Source organism: Coenobita brevimanus, chromosome 20 (genome assembly GCF_032717465.1).
Source record: "Coenobita brevimanus isolate Jiangsu-jjx chromosome 20, ASM3271746v2, whole genome shotgun sequence".
Taxonomy (NCBI): domain Eukaryota; kingdom Metazoa; phylum Arthropoda; class Malacostraca; order Decapoda; family Coenobitidae; genus Coenobita; species Coenobita brevimanus.
In genome coordinates this window covers 7458966-7478873 of record NC_136973.1, presented here as the reverse complement: position 1 = coordinate 7478873, position 19908 = coordinate 7458966, and the positions used below count along the sequence as shown (strand labels likewise).

Below are 19908 nucleotides of genomic sequence, written 5' to 3'. Positions count from 1 at the left end.
AATAGTTTACATGAAGAACATAAAAGACAATATCAAACTGAATCCACCATTTTTATCTGAATATGATATTAGCTCTAGAGGAACTTTTTAAGTTGGAGAAGTCAGACAGAACCTTCATTAACTCCACTCCTACCAGACATATCCCTTTAACTGAAAGCAATTGACTAAGTGCAGCAAAAATGCTGGACAATGAAAAATACGTTGTCAGGTTGAAGAACCTGAGATGTTTTCATCGTCATCATCTTCATCCCAACACTCATCCTTACCTACAGCAATACAGTGAGGTTGGGTCCAGAAACAAACAACGAGAATGCTTAAAAGTACGGTATAAATCACAATAGCAAGCTCAACCCCACAAAGATCCCTAACCCCCTCTCAGTTCAGCTGAGGGCCAACTGTAGTCAGCTAGACAGTTTATATAACTACTAACAAGGAATTCATTCCTATCTTACAACTAAAACTCAATGAATTTCATCAAATACAAGTTGTGGGAAGGGCTTACACTCCATGCCAGTCCACTGTCTGTAAAGCCAAACCCTCACATCCAGCATCCAAGTTGCTGAAGGTTAGTGTGAAATTTACAACTGAATATCAACATATAGTGTAAAGTGGAGGGACTGTAAGAAAATGTTCTGAAAAGAGGTGAAAAGAGTAAGACAGGCCGGAAGTGAAGTTAGCAGGGGAGTGAAAGATAAAAATGGTAGATTACTAGTGGAGAAGGAAGAAAAAGTGAGCAGATGGAGAGAACACTTTAAGGAATTGTTGAACATAGAGGATGGAAGTAATGCGAGTATAAGTGGCAGGGGAATGGCTGGGAGAAGGGAGGAGGTGAGAAGACAGAAAGAAATCAGTAGGATAGAAGTTGTGGAAGCAATGAAGAAAGTTAAATCGGGGAAAGCCCCAGGAATTGATGGAGTGTGTGGTGAAATGCTGAAGCATGGGGGAGAGATAGTAGTAGAATGGATGTGGAAGATGTGCAGATTGGCCTGGGAGGATGGTAGAGTCCCGGAGGATTGGAAGTCAGGTATAATTATTCCCTTGTACAAAGGAAAAAGGGAAAAAGAAGTGTGTGGTAATCATAGGGGCATTCGTCTTAGTATAATAGGAATAGTGTATGGTAGGATACTTATTGACAGAGTTAGAGAAAGAACAGAGAAATTAGTTGGAGAAGAACAGGGAGGCTTTAGGAAGGGAAGAGGTTGTGTAGATCAGATATTCATTCTTAGATCTTTAGTGGAAAAGTTTCTAGAGAAGGGAAAGAAGTTATATGCGGCTTTCATGGATTTGGAGAAAGCATATGACAGGGTGGATAGACAAGGACTGTGGAGAGTGTTAAGAATATATGGAGTTAATGGGAAGTTGTTGAATGCTGTGAAGAGTATGTACGATGATGCGAAGGCTGCAGTGCGTGTGGATGGTGAACTAAGTGAATTTTTCTCTTTGAAAGTTGGCTTGAAACAGGGATGTGTCATATCTCCATGGTTGTTCAATCTGTACATGGATGGGGTAATAAAAGAGGTACAAGGTAGGGTAGTGGATGCTGGAGTGGCCCTGGTGAGAGAAGATAGTGTTTGGAAACTCCCTGTACTGTTGTTTGCAGATGATACTGTGTTGTTGAATGAAGACAAAGGGGAGCTGCAAGGCTTGGTGGATGAGTTTGGGAGAGTGTGTAAGAAACGGAATCTAAAGGTGAATGTAGGGAAGAGTAAAGTGATGGTCTTTGAGAGAGGTGAAGTCAGTGAATGTACAGTGAGGTTGGATGGTGAGGAATTGGAAAATGTGAGTACGTTTAAGTACTTGGGTAGTGTGATGAGTAAGGATGGAGGTTTGGAGGGTGAAGTGCTTGAAAGGGTACAGCAGGGAAGAAAGGTTGCTGGTTCTTTGAAAGCAGTGATAAGAAACAGGGAAGTGAGCATGGAAGTGAAAAAGTTACTACATGACAGTATTGTGATACCACCTCTAACGTATGGATGTGAAGCTTGGACGTTGTTGGAAGGACACAAGTCAAGAGTGAGAGCAGTGGAAATGAGTTATTTAAGAGGAGCCTGTGGAGTCACATGGAGAGAGAGGCTGACGAATGAGGATATAAAGAAGCGTTGTGGTGTGGATGTGGATGTGATAGGAAGCGTTATGAGGAACACACTGAGGTGGTTTGGCCAAGTGGAGAGGATTGAGGGTGAAAGACTGACGAAGAGAGTGTATGTGAGTGAGGTGGAGGGGGGAAGAGGGAGGGGGAGGCCGAGGATGAGATGGAGGGATGGGGTGGAGAGGTATATGAGAGAGGGGGGTGTGAGTTGGGAGCAGGGCAGTGAAATGGCAGGGGACAGGGCGACTTGGAGGCGATTTGTTTGTGGCCACCCCAAACGGGATTGAGGCGTCTGGCAATAGATAGATAGATAGTAAAACCCTCTTATTCCAGAAAAACTGAGAGAAAAGTCAGTCTATATTACCCAATTGCTAGAAAAAATGGTTTCCAAAGGAAGGCTGGTAAAATTCTTATCAATCCAGTCAATCTGGATGAAGTGGGTAAAGTCCACATCACTCACATGTTGTCCATCCACACTTCCCTCCCCAAACACACACATGTGTCACAGCCAAATTACTGAAAAACACAAGGTTTGTAAACAAAGGCTTGTGATATGGTAGACAATCTGCACTACAGTGCTGCATATTAGTCTTCCACTGCCTGTGGAATTACTGTAATGCACAACACTCAAAAAATCATAATTCTTATCATATTTAGAATGCAGACAGTGTAATGATAAAACCAGAAGTTAGTTACATAAATATGAGATGAAACATGCCCACTGCTGGGGCCCCAACTGGAGGCAGGATTCATTTCATGTACAGTATGTAGTGTTTACAAAGTTTGCTTGTTACATAATTTACCCACCATCTGCTTCAGAGAGTTAATAAGAACTTAGGTTTTTTCGTAGTGCTTGTTGTGCATTACATACAGTGAAACTACAGGCAAAGGGGGGGAAAAAATGTACTGTACAGCAAAATCTTCACTTTACCTCAGGTCTTTATTTACCAGACCCTGCACTTAAGATGCCTGGCTAGGAAGCACTTGTATGCTTCCCTGACTATACTCATGTACGTCTCGTGACTCGAAAACATCAATTATGTGCATGTGTACTGACATTTAATACAGTGTATAGTATTATATTAAAAGTTTGAGTTCAAGGCTTGTAAACATGTGCATGAGCTGGACTACCATCAAACTTTATTAGTTTATGCTGGACTGATTTCACATTAAGCTGGTATATACTGTTCTGAATGGTTAGCCAGTCCACATCAAGTGGGCTTCTGGATGAAATGAGTCTAAATTGTGTGTGTTTTGGTGTACTGCATGACACTGGTCACAACTGAATCAACAGGGGAAAAAAAAAAAAAAAAAAAAAAAAAACTGGCTCAGCCAGTAAGTGACTTAGGGGTTAGGGGAAGGTGTAAATATACAGATAAGTTGACTGGTGTGGAGTGAAGTTTCAACATATAAAAACACACTGAATACAGGAAGAGGTATTATGAAGCCTAATCTCCAGAAGAATACAGCTAGCCTTCATAAAGTCTAACTCCAAAAAGTGTACAGCTTAGCCTCACCTCTGCATTCTGCGAGTCCTTCTTGTTTGACTGCGACTGTGAGAGCTGTGTTGGTGCAGGAGTGGCCATCTGAGTACCACCTTGTGTTCCCATCTGTGTACCTTCTGTTGCACTCTCTCCTCCCTTATCTTTACCTTTGCCTTTTTTCCTGTGGGCATCAAGGTAAACATTACCATTATCAATTACCATCACTGTTGTCTTGCCAGTGCTCCTTTGTCTATTTCCCTGTTGGTGCCAAGGTAAACATCATCATCATCATCATCATCCTCATCATTCCATCCCCTTTACATTATATTCTTGCTACTGTACTACCAGAAGCTTTTACTCGGCTTGGGAGAATTTTTTCAAACTGAACAAGTTTTATATTGCCTTCATTACTGGGAAGCTCTATTAAACTAAATATGTGCAATGAGTCTTTCTTTGGTTTAAGAATGTGTGAATGGAGTGAGTGAAAGTGGCCAGCTGAGTGCCATCTTTGGTACCCATCTGGGTATTCTCTAACACTAGTTGATCAGGGCAGTCCTCCTGCAGAGGATGGCAATGCAGCTAGAGCTCCTGCTTCATCAGTCATCCAAATACCCTGACCATCCCAATTTGCTGACCTTTCTCAGTGTGATGCCAACACAAAAAGTAGGCCAGCATACTCTCCCAAACAGTTTTCGTTAACTATCTTTCGCATCACACTAGATGCGCTTTAACCCCTACAGTCCTAATCGCATCAACTGATGCGATCTGAGTTTTATGCCAAAATGCCTAATCGCATCAACTGAGCAGGGCCTGTAAAAAACTGCGGAGCACTTGCTCCACCCCGATTATGACGTACATGGCTTCAGGCCAATGAGAACTCACCCCTGATGTGGCATGAGGGGGGATCGGACCAACCTGGGCAGTGGGGGGCATGCCCCCTCTCGGCCCCCTCCATGTCACCCTCTACTCCACTCCCTCACTCCTTCCTTGTCCCCCATCACTCTTCCACCCCTCCATGCACCTGCATCTCTCCTCCCACCATCACCTGCATCCCTTCGCACCCTCTCTTGCCCCTCCTCCCTCCCTGCTAGCCTTGTCCCCCCCCAAACCCCACCCCATCCCTCCCTCCTTGTCCCTCACTATCCCTCCAACCCCCTAAAGACCCCCGAGAGGTATCAGGTCTGATGTACGTACCTGTTTCATATTATTCCTACTTCTTCCCAAATTTACATATTACACCTCACTCTGTTCATTTCTCATGTCGTACCTACCAGTTTCCGTACATACACAGTTGGAGAATGGTATATGGTGTACTACATACGACGCATTTTTTTTTTTTTTTTTTTTTTTCCTGCCCAGATTAGTACCTCTGATTAGTCTCCGTCTCTGGGCAAACATTTACTCTGGGTAAACACAACTGCCAGCCCTTCATGGTCAACTTATCTGCCTGTTAGTTAGTTAGTTACTGTAGTTAGGGAGTCACTGCACATAACAAATAACTCATGATTCAGTCCAGTGCATAAGTTTTGCGCTAATTCTTTTCAACCCATTAGTTTGAGGCTGCTTATAGTTATTACTTTCATTCCAAATTCTGTATACATCTCTTTTCTCCTCAACGTTGCGTTACAAACACACAACACTACGTGCAACAATGTTGGTTAGCATTTTTTTTTTTTTTTTTTTTTTTTTTTCATTTCCTTCACAATGAACACACTTATGTGCATGTACAGTATGTTTCATGACTGACTACTGATTACCTATGTTTATGAATTCCTTTGTATTATATATAAATATGTCTGTGTTAGTTTTCGAAAGACTATGAGGCCTCTTAAGGCTACTCCCCGCATCTGTTTCATCTCCCCACACTTACAAACACACCTGTTTTCATGGCTGGTGTGATAAATTCCACTGAAATGGAGAGTTTCCACAAGAGAATTTGGTTGTTGCCAAAATTGTAATGATAAGTGTGATGAAGTGTAATGATAATGTGATAATTGTAATGGTAAGTGTGATAAATGTGTAATGATAAGTTAGGACAGTAAAAAGAGGAATCGGAAACAAATTATTGCTTTTTTTTTTTCTTTCTTTCTTTCTTATGCATGCATCTATAGCATTATTCAACTTTATTTTGATGTCCTTGATGGTTATAAACATTTACATGCATCTGTGTTAGTTTTGGAACGATTATGAGGCCTCATAGGGCTACTCCCCACACCTAAAGACACACCTGTTTTTATGGCTGGTATGACAAATCCCACTGAAATGAAGGGTTTCCACAAGAGAACTTGGTTGTTGCCAAAATTTTTCTCTCCAAGTACCACCAAGGCCTTGTAGGCCTACCCCTCACACTAGTTATCTCCCCACAGTACATACACACCTGTTTTCATGGCAGATGTTACAGAACACACCGAAGTGTTTTCCTTTCATGCGAAAAGCTGGTTATTTCCAACACCGTACCAATACGCCTACTCTCCACAGCCTAGTACACCTGTTTTCATGGTTGGTGTGACAAAACAATTTGAAATGACCTGTTTCAATAAGAAAAATATGTAGTTATCAAAATTTTCATGTTTTCGATTCTTTTCGAGGGGTAACTATCATAAACTTTTTTTTAACTTTGACGCGCAATTGTGTGGTAACCATTAGGCCTACGGGGGCACAGGCTGCATTGTCAGGTGTGTAAATTCTTCCTCTTTAGCCGGAACACAATCAATTTGTCCTTGGTGAAAGTCACCAATACACCCCCAAATTGCGGTTGTGGGAGGTATCCTGCCAGAAATAACTGTGGTCTTTAGGGGTTAAATACCACACAACATACCTTACTGCATCACAGGGGTTGATGCCAGCAAGGGCATGTGGCCAAAATACAATGCCCCTGCTACCTAGTGGCAGACTTAAGGAAGGCATGGCATGGGCTCTGCCAGTGCAGTTTTGGACCGGGATGGGATGTGGCTCAGATCTGTGACAAAGGGTATAAGGCACTGCAGTTTCAAGGCTGCAGCTTCTGCCCAATAGAGATGGGCTCAAACCTGGGAGTACCATCCCAGGATGCTGCTCTATCAGTGGGTGTATAATGGCAAGGCAGTTACAGAGCCAAGGCATGCTTGGAAGAGGTCCCTGTAGCTGTCCTGGCATGGTGCCCTGAGGCCACTACCACAGCCACTGGCCATGGTTGGTGGGCTATGGGTCCTTAGTCCCATGCATGAACTTGGAACTGTGCAGGTGGGTAGGGCACGTGATCCATTTACCCTATTTACCCGACTTATGACTCTCACTTTCTTTATCACTACCTTTCATCCTGTAAATAATATACAGTACTAGAGAGCAGACATTAACAAAGCAGCATGTTTAGGTAAAATTCATGCTGCTTGTGTATCTTGGTTCATGCTGACACTATCCATCATCCATTCCTGTATTCCCACAGCAGGAGTGCAGGGATCCAGAGCTAAGCTATTTAATCCAGAAATTTATGGTGAAAGTATCCAGTCACATACCTCTAAATGGCAATCTATGAGCAATAAACACCTATCACTCAACAGACTATTCTTTATGAGTTACTGCCAGTTGGAGTGTTTAATCCCAGTACAACACCTGGCATCTAGTTACTGGTTATATTGTTACTACCACATGTAGTAAATGGCTCCCTGCATCAAAGGAAACCATCTGGCTTGTCACACTATAGTCACCCCAAAATAGCATGACATATATACTGTAGGTGCAGTGGACGGAGGCTGCCCCTAAGTGAAGTCAAGTACTGGATGTAACTGATACAGAAAACTGATAGTTTGACACATAAACAAAGAGAAACCAAATGGACTGAAACTGATAGTCAAACAGATGCATTAAAACACATACACACACACAAATGTAAACAGACAGACAACATGCATCTGCAGGAAGGCTCCTGAAAATTTGCAATAATTTTAGTATACAGGATGAACCCCCATCTCTAAACTGCCTGTGACTGAAGTTAAAGGTGGAGAGGTTCACCTATATAACTGAAACAATTGGATGTTCTTTGGGAGCTGTGGTGATAGCAAAAAATGGCAGGCAAGGGAGGCTGAGTGGAGCAGCATATGGTTGACGAAACTGGTGATTTTGAGGGATCTGACCATCAAACCAACATGCATAAGTTGATAAAAGCATTAATGATTAGAATTTCAAAGATGGAAGCGGTAATCAAGAACATGACAAGTGATAGCTTAAAGACAAAGCAAGGTGAAACAAAAGATCAGCAGGAGCTGAATACCATCAAGAAGAGAGTCCTCAAGAAGAAAATAAGTGATACAGAAGAGGAAAATAAAGAATCGAGAAAGAAATTGAGTGAAGCTGAACGTAAGACCGAGAAGGTATGTACAGCTCTGGAAAGTGTGGTTAAAGGGCGTGAAGAGATGTCAAACCTATAAAAAAAAAAAAAAAAAAAAAAAAAAAAAAAAAAAGGAGGCAATTGTGAGGAACCCAGTTGAAAGGAACTGATGTGTTACTATCTTCGGAGCTCAGAAGAAAGAACAGAAATCAAAGCAGGGTAGGAAGAACAAAGAGATGACCAAGATGACTGAATTATTACTAAGATAAATGAAGAATGAAGAAAATGGGAATGAGAAATAGAGGATGTAAGAAGAGTAGGTCTGTATAAAACAGAAGAATCTAACGTTAGGCCCATCCGGGTTAAATTTACGCATTAAAATGTGGCAAAAGATGTGTTGGGAGCAGCACATAGGCCGAGTGATGATGAAAACCCGAAAAAAAGTAATGCTAGGAAAAGATCTTAACTCTGATACGAAAACTAAACTCAAAACATTGCTGGACGAGGCAAAAATACAAAAGAGTAGAGGGACAAAGAGAAGTGTGTTTTGGGAGAGTGAAGGACATGATACTCAAAGTGGTATATAAAGGAGGACTAAAGAGAAAAGTACAAAATTATTTAATAGGCCTAGGTAAAGTTAGAGCAAAAAAGGATGTAATTAAGGATACTTAGGTTCATAAGATAAAGGTGATGTATACAAATGTGGATGGATTGATAATGAAGATATCTGAACTTGGTGACTAGGGTGGTCCTTAATTTTCAGCCTGAAAAATTTGCTTCAGCTGCTGCGGGACTTTGTTCCTACTGATTAAAAAATGGTGTATGCAAATCTTCATGCTTATCAGATAATTTTAACTGGTGCTGCATTATGTTCAAAGTTATACAGTTTTTGCATAATGTTAATATACTACTGGGTTACCTAGGTCCCCCTCTTTGCAGTACATTACCCCCTCACTGAGGGCAGTATCATGGGAACCCAACTCCCACTTATTGTTGTCTAGTTTTATGGCTTGTAATTGCTGCCAGCTGCAGCCTTCTTCATATCTGGATACACTTGCCCGTGTAGCTCAACGACCTGGAGAAGAAACTGCCATGTATCTTCATTCTTGGTCAACACTGGATTAAACTCTTGAAACAATGCTATCCCTCTTCCAATCCTCAACCTTGCCTCAGTGTGATGCTTCTCTGCTGATGGAAAGATAGACTTCGATGCTGTATATAACTTTAGCCATCCCTCTGGCATGGTGGCAAGCACCAGGCCGCTGAAACCGTGTTCCACAGGGCGGTACACCACCCAAGACAACAATGGACAGTTCTAGCAGTTTTCAATCATCATTTCGAGGTTGGCTTTCTTGCAACTGTTTCATACAAATGCTCTCTCTCTCTCTCTCTTTCTGTATGTATTTACCTATTTTTTGTAGTATATAGGAATTGACCAATGCTCGTGTTGTCCTGTCTCCATATCCACATTTATCTAGTCTACTTTAGGCTACATAAATGTGTGTGTGTGTGTATTTATTTACCTATTTGTATTTACCTATTTGTAGTATACAGGAATTAAGCAATGCTCGTGCTGCCCTGTCTCCATATCTACATTTATCTAGTCTACTTTTACACACATGAATGTTTTTCTCCTGCACTACCTTTTCGTCTAAGTTGTTCCAAATATTTATGTATTTACGTAATATACCCAATTGTGACATACACGAAATGTGCTATGCTTGTGGGTTCCCGTCGCTGTTTCTCAATGTCAAATTTAGCTTTAAACTCGTTTAAGTTTTTAGACTGGACGATCTCTTTGTCCCAGCTATTCCATAAGTCTATATTTCTGTAAGGAAAGCTATATTTCTTGATATCCTTCAAGCAGCTTGACTTTTTCAATTTCATTCCGTGTCCTTTTGTTGCCTCTTATCCCATACAAACAGACCTGCTCGGTCAATTTTATCTACTCCCACCATGGTCCTACACACTGCAATCATGTCTCCCCTCTATCTCCTTTCCTCTAAGGAAGGCAAATCCAGCTTTTCCAGCCTCTCTCTGTATGACAGATCTGCCAGACTAGGGACCATCTTGGCAGCTGTTCTTTGTATTCTCTTAATCTTGTTTATATCTTTCTTATTGTGTGGGGACCACACTACTGCTGCATGTTCCAACCTGGGGCGAATCATGGCCACTATCAATTTTTTCATCATCTCCTCATCCATATAATGAAATGCTACTCTTATGTTAGTCTAGAGTTTATACGTCTCTCTAACTATCTTGTTAATGTGTTTTTCAGGTGACAAACTATCTTGGACCAGCACTCCCAAATCTTTCTCTTCTCTCATTTTTTGTGATTAATTCATTACCCAACAAATAATTCAGTGATGGCCTCTTGGTACTTTTACCCATTTCCAATATTTTACATATCTTTACATTAACTTTCATTTTCCACATCCGGCTCCAATTATGTATCCTATCCAGATCCTCCTGCAGCATTTTACAATCCTCCTCAACTTCTACCTTCCTCAAGATCTTTACATCACCAGCAAACAGACTTGCATAACTGTTCACTCCATCTACCATATCATTTACGTAAATCAGGAACATTACTGGCGCCAACACCGAGCCTTGAGGGACTCCACTTGTGTGTGTGTTCTTACCTAATTGTTCTTACCTAATTGTATCTTTACAGGAATGAGTCAAGCTCGTACTGTCCCGTGTCTTAAACCATATTTATCGTACATATCCTTAAATTTGGGAATTGTTTTGGCACACACTATTTCATTCGGTAGTGCATTCCATTGATCAATTGCTCTGTTTGGGAAACTGAATTTCCTTACGTCTTTATCGCCTCTCTTCTTATGCAGTTTTTTGCAGTGTCCTCTTGCTGATGCTTCTCCATATGTTAAGTAATCATTTATGTCAATTTTCTCCTTCCTTGATATGCACTTATATAGCATTATCATGTCACCTCTTTTCCTTCTCTCCTGTAGTGTTGGTAGATTGTTTATTTAGTCTTTCTTCGTAGCTTAGGTCCCTTAAGCTTGGTATCCATCTTGTAGCGGCCCTTTGAACTTTTTCAATCTTGTCTATGTGCTTTTTGAGATGAGGACTCCAGACTACTGATGCATATTCCAGGGTTGGTCTAATGAATGATGTTATTATCCTTCTTAGCATGTCTACATTTATGTATGTGAATGCTATTCTCATATTTGCAAGCAGTGTATACATGTTCCGTACCTTCTCGCTGATGTGGTCAGCCGGAGATAGTCTGTTACTGATAATCACAACTAGGTCTTTCTCCCTTTCTGATGTGTATAGGGTTTTATTTCCTAGCTTATAATCCCAATCAGGTCTTTTTCCACTTTTACCAAACTTGATTACATGACACTTGTCCACATTGAATTCCATTTGCCATGTACTACTCCATTCATGAAATTTATTTAATTCTTCTTGTAGCTCTTTACAAGAGTCTGTGTTAGTAATTCTCCTTTGTATTTTTGCATCATCTGCAAACATATTCAGATAGCTCTCATTTCCAGTGTTACTGTTTATATCATTTATATACACTAAAAACATGATTGGTGCCAGCACTGAACCCTGTGGTACTCCACTAGTCACTTCTTTCCATGATGAGTAGTTTCCTCTTAGTACTGTTCTCATTTCTCTTTTTATGAGAAAGTCTTGCATCCAAGAAAACAGTTTGCCTCGAATTCCTCCTTGATGGTACAGTTTCCATAAAAGTCTTTGGTGTGGTACTGTGTCAAAAGCTTTCTTGAAATCTAAATAGATACTGTCCACCCATCCTTCCCTTTCCTGTATTGTGTTTGTTACTCTGTCATAGTAGCTCAACAGATTAGTAACACATGATTTTCCTTGTCTGAAACCAAACTGTCTTTCTGTTATCATACTGTGTTCTTCTAGATGATTTACCCAAGCTTTTCTTATAAGCTTTTCTAATACCTTGCTTACAACACTGGTCAGTGATACTGGTCGGTAGTTGAGTGGATTTTGTCTATTTCCTTTCTTGAATAAGGGGACAATATTTGCTTTTTTCCAAATATCAGGTAGTTTACCTTGACTCAAGGATTTCTTGAAAATTAAAAATAATGGTTTACTTAACTCCTTTGCACATTCTCGTAACACCCAACATGAAATTTCATCAGGACCACTTGCTTTTCCTCTGTCTAATCTACTTAACTCCTCCTGTATTACTTTTTCTGCTATTTGTATATCTGGTAGTATGTGTGGACATGCATGTTCCACATAGTCCCTCTCAAAATATTTTTCTTCTGTAAAAACTAATTGGAAATTCTTATTTAGTGCTTCACAAATATCTTTCTCTTGTGTATAAGTGATTCCCTCGTCCGTAATGGATTGTATTATATCTTTTACTTTGGTTTTGCTTCTGATATAGCTGTAAAACAGCTTTGGTTGATCACTACTTTTATTTATTATATCCTCCTCAAACTGTTTTTGGGCTTCCCTCCTTATTCTTGTATAATCGTTTCTTGCCTGTTTGTAATTATTATACGCCCTTTCACTATTATGTCTTCTGTATCTATTCCACAACAAATCTCTTCTTTCTTTTGATTTTTTACATTCTGTATTGAACCATTTCTGTATTTTCTTATCTGCTTCTTTGTGCTGTGGGATGTACTTCTGGACTCCTATTTCATAAAATTCACAGAATTTTTTATATACAGCATTTAAATCTTGTTCTCTAAGCTCATTTTTCCAATCAACTTCTAAGAAATACTTCTTCAGGTCTTGATAATTTTCCTTTTTATAGTTTAGGCTCTTTTTGTAACTGTCATTGCTGTTTACTATGCCATATGCTATCCTGAAGTTATAATTTAGTACTGCATGATCGCTTTTACTGAATGGAGGGTGATATATTAAACTGTCAATATCATTTTCTTGCCTAGTAAATATTAGATCTAGCACTGAAGGTACATCAAGTCCTCTTTTTCTGGTGGTTTCCCTCACATGCTGCATTAGGAAGAACTCTTGTACGAGATCCAGGATCTTTTGGTCCCAACAGCTTTCTTGGCTAATTATATCTAGAGTATTCCAATTTATATTTGTATTGAAATTCCCAGTTAGTATAATTCTTTCTGATTTCTCTTCCATTTTCTGTAGTAATGATCTTAAACTCTGAATTGTACTCTCTGCCAGGTCCTCATATTCATCTCTTTCCCATGTGTTTGATCTGGGTGGCATGTACAAATTGGCTACAATTACTTTACCTTCAGATGTGTTGATCTCTACTGCAATCAGTTCTACTTGTGATGGTATATCTAGTTTTATTTCATTGACTTTTAGATTTTTCTTAGTTAATATTATAATTCCTCCTCCTTTTTTTAAATTTCTGTCTCTTCTCCATATATTGTATTCCTCTAAGTTTAGTATGTCATTGGATATCCTTGGTGTTAATTTTGTTTCAGTTAGGCATATTATTTGTGGTTCATTTTCTCTGACATAATCATTCATCTCTAGTAATTTAGATACCATTCCATCCACATTTGAGTACATCAACTTTATCATCTTGTTTATATACTTGTCATGACATGGTTTTAGTACCTTCCTCCTTTTTATTCCATCCTGTTTGTGTACCACTTTCGTACCTGCAATCCTATTACTTTGTAAAAAAATTTCTTCTTCTCCTCTTCTGATCTTCCCTCATTTTTTGTTTTTGCTTCCTCCCCTTTCTCTTTCAGTAATTCCAGTTCCTCTTGTGTTAGGCATCTTTTTAACCATACATTTTTGAACTCCGCTTTTTCCATAAGATTCTTTGCATTTTTTAGTATCTCTTCCACAGTGTTTACACTCTGGAAAGTCACCTTTAGAGGTCTTGTCTTGCTTTTCTCATATTTCCCTAACTTTTTGTGTTCCTCTATGTCTTTACTACAGATTTCCTCTGATACTTCTTTCAGTAAGCTCATTACATTTGCCATCTCCTTTTTGTCTCTTGTGATCTTGTTTTTTACTTCTTCCTCTTCTATACCAGTGATTACTATAGATTTGTTTATATCTACTGAATCTCTGACTAACTTTGGATTGTTTTGGATTATTCTTTTCACTTCCTTTTTAATGCTTTTTTCCTCCACCCTTGTTTCTAAGTCTTTCTTTACTTTCACCATTTCAGCATACGTGGTTTCCACATCATTTTTGTAGCTTTGCACAGCTTCTTTCACCTGTGTTATCTTCTCCTCAATATCACTGCTCTGGTCGATAAGACTGCTTACTTACCTAATTGTCTCTGTGTCATTTTTGAACTCTTCCATGACACTCTCGTGATTGACTACTGTACTTGCCATTTCACTCATTTTCTTCCTAAGTGTACTCAATTCCACTGTTAGTTCACTGATGGTTGTGTCTTTCTTATTGGCCTCTCTTCCTAGTTTTTCTATTTCTTCCTTTTGCAAGTGCATCTGCTTCTTTATTTCATCAATTTCATTTTTGAAAGCCATTTCTAGTTTGTTTACCCGTTCAACCAGTCTATTGTGAGTCTCCACTTCAACCAGTTCTTGGTAGAAATCATCATTTTGCTTTTTACCTTTATCCCTTTTCTTTTCCAAATTTGCTTTACTAAAGTATGTATCCAATTTGCAATACTAAAAGTGCAAAGTATGTACTTACAATCCCCGTGTTGTTGTAGTCTAAACAAACTTCAGATGACTCAGCGTATTCTTTCGTCTTGGTTCTCTTTCCTGTTTGAACAAGTCTTGTTTAAACTTATTATTTTTTTTCCTTTTAATAATGAAAAATCATTTAGTCTAACCTGGTACAGAGCTTGACTCATACAAAGATACTAATTTAGGTAATGCCACTGGCCGTGTTGGTTCAGTACGGAGCGCCGATGTCGCACGTCCGCCTCGATTGAATCCCTGTGTGTGTGTGTGTGTGTGTGTGTGTGTGTGTGTGTGTGTGTGTGTGTGTGTGTGTGTGTGTGTGTGTGTGTGTGTGTGTGTGTGTGTGTGTGTGTGTGTGTGTGTGTGTGTGTGTGTGTGTGTGGTGACAGACTTGTGAGATAGTAACTGTAATTGAAAGCATGTACTCCACTGCAAGACCAGATCTTCTTGGAGGGAGAAGGATTACCAGAATTAACCCTAACTCATGATGGCAATGTACAAATGGATGAGCAGACTCCATAGGGATAAAGATGTAAGTACATGTGGAAGTTTCTCTGTTGTAATAGCTATGTTTGTAAGTCAGTCAGTACATGCTGCCTAAAGATCCAACTGGGTACAAAACATTAAAAGGACATACTGTACTACAAGCACTTAGTTTAAATATCAACCACAACTTGGGTTTTTAATGCTATATGAGGGACACATACTTTTTGCATGTCACACACAACCATCACGTCATTGTAGCTCCATGACAGGGAGGGATAAAAAAAAAAAAAAAAAAAAAAAATCCAAGTTACCCCTTTCCTGCCGATTGTTTGCGCGCCTTCTTTTTCACTTCAGAAGTGAAGGTGAGGGTAAGCTTTGAAGTGCTGTCTGGACTGAGGTCTGGATGGAAGGTGGCAGGAGGTGGGATGAAGGTGAGGCAGAGGGGTAGGTATTTCCGCAGCATGTCTTCAACTTCTAACAAGTGGTCTAGTCGACGATACACCTGAAATATAAAGACATATATAGTACTTCCTAAACACCATCAACAATAAAAGAGAAAATGCACAGATTGGATGAATTACCAACAACACAATTAATGAAATGAGCCACATAACTCAGCCACAAACACATATTCATTATCATTGTTATCACCCCAATGCCAACTCCCACCTAAAAAGACAGAGTGAGGTAGGATTAATGGCAATAGTGTTAGCACTACCAGGCACTTCTTGATTTATTCTCAGCTGAATAAGACTGGCATTAGGTGGAACTAAATACTTGACTTGTCCTGTGTTGATATTGTTGTTTTGGCAACCCCAGGCTCATCTAGACATGAACCCATACACCAAAGGAAACCAAAATCAGCTGCTCCCAGAAATTTTCCGTTGCAGTTATGTTGAAAGATTGTCTATATTGTGATACTGTGGTGTATGAGGCAAGTGTGTTGTGGCATGGAGGGTTGCACTGTAGTATGGGCATTGTGGACTGACGAGCTGTATTTTGTCTTGGTACTGAAGCAGGTAAGGGCGATGTCCTTAATGCAGTCAAACTAGGTACACTCATGTCTCTCTGGGTTGGGTAGTTTCTGATTGGTAGATGGCTGGTGGTGATTCATGAAGGATGACGTGTGGCTGTAATTTTCCATTGTTGTGGTGGGTATGTGTTTATGTATGTGTTTGTGATGTGCAGCATCAAGTGGGAGAGGAGGGACATTACTAAGGCATTCTAAGAGATGATGTTTAAATACAGAAGATATAGGGCAATATTCTTTCAACCCCACCCCTGGGATTGGTTCTTAGGTTAACCACCCAAGTGAGAAAAATTGGTTTCAAAATATACTGTTCAAAAAATGGGTGGGGGGTGGGGGGGGCTTAACACTCACTGCCAAAGACAAGAAATGATGACATAAAATTATCTCCATGCAGCAAGAATCCAACATGAGCAACCTACTCTTGCTTTCAATCCTTCTATGCAACAAAAGCACTGATTTGCTCCTTGAACCAGCTGATGGCGTAGGAAAGACAGCAACAACGATGATGGTGATGATGATGTTGAAGATGATTACAATTCCAATGATTATGCTATTAAAAGTGTGTGATAGCAACAAAAATTACCTACTCTAGCTATACAGTTTGGATCCTTCTGTATCACAGAAACACTGATAATGTAGATGAGGCATGATACAGTATAGTGATGAGGATGGAGAGTGAGAGACTGACAAGGAGTGTGTGTGAGTGAGGTGGAGGGGAAGGCCAAGGATGAGATGGAGGGGGAGACAGGGAGGGGAAGGCCAAGGATGAGATGGAGGGATGGAGTGGAGAGGTATATGAGAGAGGGGGGTGTGAATTGGGAGCAGGGCAGTGAAATACAGAGTGACTTGGAGGTGATTTGTTTGTGGCCACCCCGTATAAGGGATTAAGGCGTCTGGCAATAGACAGATAGATAGATGGTATTCTTGTCACTACCTACCCTTGGCTTAATCTAAGCAGTACCAGATGTCCTCTGTGGTCAGTCACTGCATCCTAGATACAGCCCACAGTATTTCGTCTGAAGCCACACAATGAGCAGTAATTGTTCTTTATTCCTACCAGAGCTAAATATGTTACAGTTTGGTACCATGATTTCCTTATCCATGGTATTCATCTCCGTATGTGTTAGGAATGTAATGTTGCATGGCAGTGAGACCTGGGCAGTAAAGGAAAACAAATATGTGTAGGCTCAAATATACAGAAATGACAATGATGAGGTGGATGTGGAGTGCATCCTCAAGGATGAGAGGCCTGGGGGAGCTAGGTTTAAAATGGAAGAGCTGAGAGGAAGGATGGGACTGGAGTGTATTGGTGTTGTGATGAGGAGGGGAAGATACGAGACGGTCTGGGCATGTGGAGAGGATAGGGGATGACATATGGGTGCAGAAAGTGAGAATGTGAGTGTTGGGGATAGGGTCACAAGAGGCAGACTGAAATAAAACCTGGGATAAGGTCATAGAGTGTGACTTCTGGATAACAGACTGAATAGGGAGGCTGCCAGAGACTGAGCAGCATGGAAAGTCGCCATCAAAATCAAGCGAGCAAGGCCGACGCATGCAACATGTTTGAGCCTTAGTAAACGAAACGAACGAAATGATCACAACAGCATACTACAAGCCCCTCCTCCTAACATCCACCCACCAGAGGTGTCCTTATATAGGTATGTTTAACCTTACCTAGTTAGGCTTTGAGCAGGGCATCACTCAGTCCTTCACAGCTACTAGCTTAAGTCGGAGTTGGGTGGAATCACAGACAACACATACCCAGCTAGCAGAGCAGACCCATGACACACATAATGGAGCACTAGTACATGCCACATTAAGACAGACACAACATCAATGGTGTAGGAAACCTATCAGACAGCTCCATAAGGGCAGTTACTTGTCTGTAGTTCATGGGTCTGTTCAATCAAATGGACCAGGGATGAGCAACAACATCAACAACTGCATCAAGAGTGAGACTGGCTGATGAGACATGGGCTCCTACTGTGAGATTACAATGTGCATTTCTCCTGACTGTGACAGGAAAATTTGAGGTGCAGACATCAAGGGTACAGCCTGAGGTTTTGTTCATATTCCCCCATAAACACAACTAGAGATGTGACTCGCACTCCATGGATTATGATCAGGGTATTTCTGTGTTACAACAGCACTGGTAAGTTCCCTGAATGAGCTGATGGTGTAGAGGAGACAAGATGATGTACCTGGTTATAAAATGATCTAGTTCCAGCAAGAATCCAACACCAATGACCTACCTTTGCTTTATGATCCTTCTGTGTGACAAAAGCATTGATAAGCTCCCTGAACCAGTTGGCAGTGTAGAAGAGACATGAGAGTGCTGTGTGCTGCTCTTCACGGGTTAGAGTCTCAAACTTATCCCATGTGTCCTGGGTTGGTACATAGATGGGGCAGCCTAGCAGTGCATCAATGTTGGTTAGGTCACCCTCATGCAGCCGGCTCTCAATTGTCCGAAGCAGACGGAACTGGGATGCCAGGCATACCACCGTAGATCTGCAGTGCCAACAAAAAGACAATGATATTAGCATATGTGTGAAGTTAGCAATATAATGTTAGTAGAAGAATGGTGATGCTGATAAAATGAGAGTGATGAAATTACCCTAGAACAAGAGTAAGGGTAGTGTTCACTGAGGAATGGTGGTATTAGAAGGGAATGGGAATTGTTAGAAGTGTGACATTACTGCTAGCAGAAGAATGATACCTACAGAAGCTGTGACATTAGAAGAGTAAACATAATGCTGGGTACAGTAATGGTGGTGGAATATTGTATTTAAAAGATTTATGTACCTGGTCTCTAGACAGGTTTTGAATGACAGTGACTGTCTGACCCTTGATTATGTCGCCACATACAATGCCAAATTATTCAGAATATTTGTCTATAAACATTTTCCTGGTATGTCCATTGATATAAAAGAGTCAACTGCTGATAAAAAAATAATCAGTATCATTAACTTGTAAACTGCAGCAGGAGGTGTGCAAAGGTCGCTCTGTGACACGGCAATATGGCAAGTTAAGTGAACCTTAAGCAATACTATGAAATGTACTGAACATCAGCTGCTTCTAAAATGAGAAGCACATTTACACGATTTTTTTTTTTTTATACACAAGTCCCCTGAACTGTGGGGATACTGTGGCCAGAAATTATGGTGGGAAACCGACAACCCATCTCCCACCACAGGGTAAAGTTTGGGAATGGGGTCTTGATGTGGTGGATGTCACCACTTGTTAATTATTAATTTTTTCACCTAATACAACAGGTATGTTGGATGTGATCATACTGACAACAGTATAATTTACTGTTTTTAGTGTGGTATAAGTATTATTTACCTAGTTATAAAAATAAAGGCACAGCTAGTTCCAGAAGCTGAGCGATGGGTTTGGTTGAAGACATGGTCCCCTGCCATAGTGATATGGTATGCTTGTGTGTGCTTCTAATACTTTATTTTTCAAATAACTACAACAGCTTAGCTGGATGTAATCTTTACAATGACTACCTAATTCTTTGTCAGCATTGTGGCAACTACTGTATTATTTACCCAGTTGCAGTAATAAAAACAATGTCAGCATGGATGGTGAGATATGGGCTGGGTTGAGGATGTGGTACCCAACCTCAGTAAAATTTGATTGTATATGTCGTTACAACATCTTTGTTTATGTTTGGGAAAGTGTATTATTTACTAAGCTACTGAAATAAAAGTACCAACAACCACGGAAAGGGAATGGGAGGGGGGACTGGGGAAAGGGGCAATAAACTCATCCTACAATGAGTACTGACATAAACCCTACAGTTTGTGTACAATGATAATTATCCAAATGACAACTCTACCATACCCCCCTCTATACCCTCTACCTTGTACTTCTTGTCTCACCACCACTACCCTGCA

At 40.4% G+C, this 19908-nt stretch overlaps 1 protein-coding gene across 1 annotated transcript in view; it reads right to left on the bottom strand.

Moving 5' to 3' along the window:
• Fancd2 (Fanconi anemia complementation group D2) overlaps positions 1–19908 on the bottom strand; it is a 193099-nt gene that overhangs the window by 65475 nt on the left and 107716 nt on the right. Inside the window, exons 14-17 of the mRNA XM_080266338.1 lie at positions 18262–18517; positions 15291–15481; positions 6389–6529; positions 3604–3751 (exon numbers count right to left, since the gene is read on the bottom strand). Of these exons, the coding sequence (XP_080122464.1) occupies positions 3604–3751; positions 6389–6529; positions 15291–15481; positions 18262–18517 (736 nt within the window). The remainder of the gene's footprint in view (positions 1–3603; positions 3752–6388; positions 6530–15290; positions 15482–18261; positions 18518–19908) is intronic.